The sequence below is a fragment of the Priapulus caudatus genome, unplaced genomic scaffold, assembly GCF_000485595.1.
Source record: "Priapulus caudatus unplaced genomic scaffold, Priapulus_caudatus-5.0.1 Scaffold838, whole genome shotgun sequence".
Lineage (NCBI taxonomy): Eukaryota > Metazoa > Priapulida > Priapulimorpha > Priapulimorphida > Priapulidae > Priapulus > Priapulus caudatus.
Window position 1 is genome coordinate 114,487 of NW_014577899.1, and position 7,973 is coordinate 122,459.

The 7,973-nt window shown below is 45.5% G+C and overlaps 2 protein-coding genes and 1 long non-coding RNA gene across 3 annotated transcripts in view; 2 read left to right on the top strand and 1 right to left on the bottom strand.

Moving 5' to 3' along the window:
* LOC106813882 (39S ribosomal protein L20, mitochondrial-like) overlaps positions 1-1,649 on the top strand; it is a 14,670-nt gene extending 13,021 nt beyond the window's left edge. The window contains exons 5-6 of the mRNA XM_014818127.1: positions 373-438; positions 819-1,649. Of these exons, the coding sequence (XP_014673613.1) occupies positions 373-438; positions 819-914 (162 nt within the window). The 3' untranslated portion in view covers positions 915-1,649. The remainder of the gene's footprint in view (positions 1-372; positions 439-818) is intronic.
* The window catches only part of LOC106813881, a 20,024-nt gene extending 15,227 nt beyond the window's left edge, over positions 1-4,797 (bottom strand). The window contains exon 1 of the mRNA XM_014818126.1: positions 4,787-4,797. The gene's annotated coding sequence lies outside the window, so the exon portion shown is untranslated. The remainder of the gene's footprint in view (positions 1-4,786) is intronic.
* The window catches only part of LOC106813883, a 23,457-nt gene that overhangs the window by 13,952 nt on the left and 1,532 nt on the right, over positions 1-7,973 (top strand). The gene's annotated exons all lie outside the window — the stretch shown is intronic.

Below are 7,973 nucleotides of genomic sequence, written 5' to 3' on the forward strand. Positions count from 1 at the left end.
GTTTAATTTTCGGTAATCTTTTAGTATATAGGTGTATACTGGATAGATATAGTAAGGTTTGAATAAAGACAATTGTACAACAGTAAACGAAAATGTACCGATAAACAACAATAGACAAAAAATTAGACATTGTTTTTCAATCATGATATGATTTACTTTGGACTGCCTGATATAATATAATAACCAGTGGTGAATCATTGTCCGATAATACTGGTATTCTAATTAAAAAAAACATTGAAATTGCATTTTTGTGTGTGCCAGCAAACTTTTCATTGTGAGAATCTAATCGGACAATTGATAAAAAAGTGAATATTTTTACCATGGTCATGATTGTTTGACGCTTGTTGACATGTTTCTATTTTCTCTTTCTAGTGTCACATTGCCTTAAACAGACCCATTCTCTCTAGTCTAGCCATATACGAACCACGAACATTCAAGGTAAATGCTCGGTGGCGAATCGGCATAGAATAGCATAGTGTTTCTATTTGTGTTTAAAACTGCTGACTCCCTCCCTCATTGTACGGTGTCACTTTGAAACCCTTGATCGTGTGCACCAGGAGTCACTAAGGATATTGAGTGTTTGTGTTTGAAATGCTATGCCCAATCCCGACAGTAGACCTTAATTAAGGCAATACAGCCTGGTGATACTAGCACATTATTTCCCTTAAAACCTTAATCGCATCCCCCCTCTGTCTGTCATGGGCAAGACTTGAGTTTACCGATCTGGGTTTACCGATGGTATTGTCGGTGAAGACTTTGGGAATGAGTGTCAAAATGAATATCGAAAACTAATAGGTGTATTGCCGCATGTCTTTCAGAGTTTGGTGGAGTTGTGTCAGACGAAGTCGATCGAGGATGGCCTCGACACGTTGAACAAGCGTCCGGAGCACATCATAACGAGGGGCATGTTGTGATGGCTGCTGCCCAGACCGCAGACAGCACCCTTTACCGGTTCCTGCCCTCTCGACAGCACCCCCTGCTGGATTCTACCCTTTGACAACGCCCCCTGTTGGTCTCCGCCTCTCGATAGTGACAAACGAGCATTGAAAGATCGTTCGTGATCCTCGGATTCTCGACTTGGCATCCGTTAGGGTTGCCATGGCGACGAGATGCCTGCGGTTCGCTAACTTTGACGTAAGCGCGTGTGTACGACTATGGCAGTCAGGTTTGTATTAGCTTCGTTATCGTGAGTGTTTTGAAATGTAGTGTGGTGTAAATATGGGAACGGGGGTGGGGGAGTGGTGGATGAAACACACGTGAGATTCATCCAATTACCGAACCACACTTTAGCAGCCGAAGTGTTGTCTAGATTCCAACGAGCGCGCGCGTATTTTGCTCACACCTCCAGAGGGAGGAAGCGACCGTGTTAGCTCTCGTGCATATTTCGACGCTACATCTTCTCACACGTCGTATTACCGAGATATCACGTCATATCGTCGATGGCCGAGCGGAGATGCGGGCGCGGTTTTCGTGAGAGGACGCACACCATTGCTAAATATACTTATAGGGACTTTGGAACCCGAACAATCTGGTTTTCTTCCTGGGGAAACGAAACGAGGGTGTGGGTTCATGTGACGTGGTCGCGTTACGTTGTATGTAGTAATCGTATATTTCGTTTTAGGAAAACATTGAGAGTATCTATATAATAATAATAGAAATTTTTCGTGCTTTATTCCTACGCATCAAGTTCGATGCTAACACTGCATTTTGTTATTTATTGGGTTAATTGTTTAAAAAAAACATATTTAGAAAATCGAATGGAAAATCTTCCTGGAAAACATGCACGATTCAGTTCACTTCCGCTAGGTGCGCTGGCTGTAGACTTACAAACACACAACCACCGGCTAAGGGATACAGTAGTCTGTCACGTAACCTTGCAGTGGATTTGCCAGGTCACCACGTCGCTGCGGCTGTCGGCCAAATTCAAGTCCTCCCCGCACTTGCCTACCGCACGCACTTCAGCGCGCATATCTATCTATCAATCTCATCCATTTTTGCTGATCTATCTCATTGTTATAGTCTAATCTACTATATCTATTCTATCTATCTATTCTACCTATCTATCCATCTACTCTATTCCTATCCTCTCTATTTGCTATCTACTCGTATCCTAATCTATCTATCTATCTTATCTATCTATCTATCTATTCATTTAAACTGTAGAAACCTGTGACCCGTTTGATCCTTCGGGCCCGTGAAAGGCCACTCAAAATCAATAGCGGTTCCACACTCTGGACCAAGTTTTAAGTTTCTACCTCTTAACGCTTGCCAAAAATTATCGAGCAGCACAGCCAGACAGACACACGCACATGCACACAACACACACACGCTACGCCACGCACGCACGCACGGCACGCAACACACACACACACCACACACGGCCGCAAAAAACAATTCGTTCCGCTACACTACGTGCGGCAAGGATCATAAACCATTTACTCGCGAAGCCGTGTTTGCCTACATTGTTCCAAGATCATTACTTACAGTCAAACCCGTTAGTAGAAAACTGACCGGCCACACAGAAAAATTAATTGTATTAAGCGGCTTTCGCCATCTAACCACTTGAACATAATGAGCCCCGCGCAATTAACAAAGAAAAATTATGGCATTACAAGTTGTTTACAAGGACTTTTATTATGGTTTCATAGGTACAATTAAGAACTTTCGTAGCGTTAAATTGCTGCTCACAAATTACATACAATTACTGCACCAGCCTAACACTCCTCATTCAATTCACTACTTATTCTATTACTACAGTTCGCACCCCGTTAGTACGCAAACGACAGGCCAAAGAAAACATATCGTATATTAAGCGGCGTTCCGGATATTATATATAGCCTTACCATTGAAGCAGAAAAGGCAATGAGATTATGAAGGTCGTGTACAAAGTCGTTATATAGAAATGAAAAATACCCGCCGCGTGGCGGGGACCCAGAAAATCGTCCTTGTAGTAACAGGATCCCCGTGTATTCATCTTGTACTTCGTATCAGTCAATCATTCTTACAAAACGCCATTACTATAATTCGGGCCGGGATTTTACGAGATAATCATCGGAGTCTCATCAGCGTGACGAGCGGAATTCCCGAGTAGTCTAATTAGCGGTATCATCGTCAGCCTCTGTGTCGAAGTCAGCGCAGGCAGGTAGCTTGGAGTTAGTTAAGCCGGCGAAAGTTTTGTACGATATTCACGCAGAATACACGTTTCGTTTTACGTACAACCTGCACATTAGCACCCCAACGGTTCTAACATTTCTTTCTAACGTTTCTTTCTACCTCGGAGCGTTGGGCGCGAGAGAGGAAGCGGCGACCTTGTAACATTTGTTGCTGGTGGCTGTGAGATTAATGACACACCTACAGACACGGCGGCTCACACGTGCAACGCGTGCGGGACTGATTTTTGGAGGGTCTGACCTTTAGATGGAGCCGCGGTTGTCTCCAATTCTCGTGTGGGACACGGTCCGGCGTCGTCATTCAGTGGCCATGAGCCTGAGCACTTGCCGGCCTCTAAGCGGCTCAGTCTATTACGAACAAAATCACGCCACCGTAGCCAGTATTACTGCTTCCCATCCATCTCATCGGCCACATCTTTTTGATTATTCATCGCATGCAAAGCATTTCGATGAGCACACACAAAAAAAGATGAATAGAAAACGTTGTTTGTTATAAAATATGCGATATATTATGTGAATTGTTGCGAAAGCTTACCAACCACCGTCAAAGAGAAATAGTTGCGCCCGTATGACTTACCAATCTGATAAAGAAAAAGTGAGAAAGAGGACAGAGCAGAGACACGCCCACGCCACCGACAATCACGCACACAGACGCAGTTTTTATCTCTATATCCCACACAAGACACGCTGCAATCAAGACTGCGCCACAGCACACACACACGCGCGCGCGCGTGCGTGCCACAAAGTAACGCACACCTTACACGATGATACTATATATCATAGAATCAATAAATAAAAGGTTCTGCAATCCCAACTCATACACTTGATCCAAAACATATCACGACACAAGCCCGAGACCGATAATAATATTGAAAGTCCCGTCTTCTCTATGCTTCCACCCTGTTCCGGGTGGCTCCACAATGGTTGCTATTTTGGGAACACGAGCGCCTGCACTCATAATGTCAGAAGCGGGCGTATGCGATGCCCATAAGTGCAATGCTGCCTTTTTCGCTAATGGCGATCTTTAGGAATGTAGCCGCCGGCCGTGAAGCTCACAACAGGCGGCAGCAGGCTAGCCGGCTTCTGCTGGCGCGTAGAGCTACCCCACGATCCTTTAGGGGGGGAAAAGCTTGTGCTGTTCAGAGCGTTGTTTGCTGTGTTGTTGTGTTGTCGTTCCCTGCCGTCGGCCGAGCGGCGTAGCGCGCTATGTGTGTTGTGTTATGCGTGCCTGGCCCTGCGTGTGTGTGCCGCGTCGCCGCGCCGCGTATTATGTATGTCCGTGTTTTTGTCTGCTGTGCGTGTGCCATTGTGTGTGCTATGGCCCCTGTGTGATCGTGTGTGTGTCTGTGTTGTGGTGGCCTGCGTGTGAGTGTGCGTGCGTTCCGCGTATGCTGGTGCATGGCGTGCGCGTATGTGTTATATATATAGTATATGTGGGTCAGTTTGTTGCTGTGTATGCGCTGTGTGTGTTGGTGTGTGTGTGTGTGGTGTGACCTGTGAGGAGTGCCTGTGTTGTATGTGTTGCTCGGCGCGCGGTATATTGATGTGTGTGTGGCGGGCGGGGGGGTATGGTGCGTGCGCGCGGCGCTACTGTGTTATGTGTGTGTGTGTGTTGCTGTGTGTGTGTGTGTGTTGTGGTGTGTGTGTGTGTGTGATGTGGTTGTGTGTGTGTTGTCGTCCATTTCCCCACGATAAACGCGGCAATAAACACCCCTCCCTGATTTCAATGAAAAGCTCAACAGCAACCTTGATTCGGGAATTTGTTTGTCTGTCAAATCACGTACATACACGCCAACACATACGCACCAGCATCTACACACGCACCGCACTCATTCACATGCACATACACACACACCACCACACACACACACACACCACACACTCACAACACACACACACATCGCCCACCACACGCCCCACACGAACGTAAACGCACACACACACACACACACAGACACACACACGTAGAGGCACACGACATCACAATATGTCAACCGGCAGGTAAGAGATCACCCAGAAGGCTAATTCCGAAGATTCGTCATCTAAAGAACTTTTTGTGGCGACCAATCGGAAAAAAAATCCGAAATTTTGTATAGATCTTCTGGGCTTACCTAGTTGTTGACTGTAGGCGCTAAACACTAGAACTAATACTGTTAGCTTTAATAAACACCCGCTAGCGGTACGTGTAAAAAAAACTGTAGAAAACCAGTACGTACTATAGATCTAAGGAACTGTTTAAGATTGTTGGTGGTGTTATAGTGTTACAGTAGGTGTCCTCGGTATTTGAAGGGGGAGAACTTGTCCTTTCACTGTATACTCACCTACACTGATGTTACTAGCCCAGGGCATGGGTCCAAACGTCATGGTCATTGTCTTGCCATATAATATACGTACTGTCATGTTATAAACATTGTATTGTCATGTTATATACGTACTGATATATGCTATACACATTGCATTGCCATATACTATACGTACTGATATGCTATAAACATTTCTTTGTCATATAATATACGTACTGACATGCTGTAAATATTAAATTGCCATATAATCTGCGTACTGACATTCTATAAACATTACATTGCCATATAATATACGTGCTGACATGCTATAAACATTGCATTGCCATATAATATACGTACTGACATGCTATAAACATTACATTGCCATATAATATACGTACTGACATGCTATAAACATTACATTGACGGTCCATTATCCATATATGTATCGCCACATGTTGCATTTTCGTACAATGTACATATAAACATGTGATAAACATTGCATTCTTATATAATATAATACACAGTATTGACGTACGATATAAAGTTCGTCGTTGCATTTTCATACTTTATACGTTGAACGCGTGCCGTTATCTTCGTACAATAATCCCCGTTAATCCCCATACTTCGTTCACTGAGAGTCGAACAACATTGTAATTTGTAAATTGTACACATTACATAGATATACACAACATATATATTTCTCCTCGCTCGTTATCTCTCTCTCTCTCTGCTCTCTCTCTCATGCATCTCTCTTCTCTCTCTCTGCTCTCTCTGCTCCTCTCTTCGCGATCATCGCTCTCTCTCTCTCTCTCTCTTTCTCTGCTCTCTCTCATCTCTCTCTCTGCTCTCTCTCTCTCTCTCCTCTCGTGCTCTCCTCTCTCTCTCTCTCTCTCTCCTCTGCTCTCTTCTCTCTCTCTCTCTCTCTATCGTTCTCTGCTTGCCTCTCTCTCTCTCTCTCTCTCTCTCTCTCTCTCTCTATTCTCTCTCTCTGCTCTCTCTCTCTCTCCTCGTTCTCTCCTATATATATAGTATATAATATATATATATAATTATCTCTTTCTCTGTCTCTTCTCTCTTCGTTGTCTCTCTCTTTCGTTCTCTCTGCTGTTCTCTCTCTCTCTCTCTGTATAGCGCTCTCTCGGGTTTCCTCCTCGGCTCTTTGTCTGCTCCGTGTTTCTGGTGTCTCTCTATCTCTCTGTAGCCGAGCCTACCTCTGCGACTGCAAGCTTAGCCAGCACTGTGCTCGTGGCAACGTCAACCGCCGGCAATATAGCCTGCCTACCTGCCTACCTGGCTGGCTCACCGCGGGACCACGATGTAAGAATGCCGAAAGAGTGGGGGCGGCGGCGTGCAAGGACGATAAAAGACGGGGCAGTCAAGCGCGAGATGTCTTGCGCGCCGCGCGGTGGTTAGCCGGCGCCGCTCTGGCCGTCCGTCGTAACCTCACGTCACCGCGTGTGCCCGCCTGCCTACATGACGAGGGGAGGGGGACAGAGGGAGAAGGGGGCGCGCGCGTGCCGCGGGGTTCGTTGCCGCATCCAGGCCCGCCGCAAGAGTTACGGATGCGATCACGCGCGCCTCATGACGAGTGGTTGCTGTTTATATTTGTTGGTTTGTTGTTGTTGTTGTTGTTGTTGGCAAATTGTTAGTTGCCTGCCTCGCCAGGGGCGATGGCGGGGGTTATGTAGTTTTAACCAGCGAGTTTTTGAGTGTTCGGTTTGTGTGTTTACCATGCACGCTTCACGTTCACTTCGCGCTAGGTGGCGCTGCTGCTAGCACTTACATGACATCGCACGCACGAGGCCGTAAGGGGCGCCAACCGACAGTACTCCCTCACCTGCTCGCTCGCATCTAATCCGGCTCGCCCATCTATTATTTAATTATTAATTTTTCCACTTAATTAAATTTATTAATTAATAAAAAAATTCTCACATTGAATGATCATTCGCTGCCTTGGCGGAGGTCTGTGCTCTTTAATTATTATTGTTGTCGTCGTTGGTTTTCTGTATGTTCTGTGTTATCGTGTTGTTGAGTGTTCAATCTGTTATTGCCGTCGTCGTCGTGGTTATCGTTGGTCGTGTGCTGTTTCCTATTCGAGCCGCGCGATTCGTACGTGATGGACTTCTTGCCGCGGAAGCAGGGCCTCGCGATCGCGTCACGCCATGATTCATATTCAAGCACACGCGATGTATAGTAACGACATTCGATCATGAGTGGCGAGCGAGTATATTATGCATATCCAGTACATATAAATATTATTTATAGTGATTGATTTATATTACTCTGATTTCATATTTCGCATGCTCGTATGATTCGGTTATCGAAATTCCAGTGTGGGGGGCGAGAGCATGTGGTACAATCAGATTGACAGATGTATATGTTGTGCATGGAGTATGTAATGTGTAAAAATGTATAGTGTTGTCGTATGTTATGTAATGTGTACAATGTATGAATGTTTGTGGCATGGGGTGGGAGTAATGTACTGGTCGTAGCCAATGTATATGTGTGTCGTATGGCC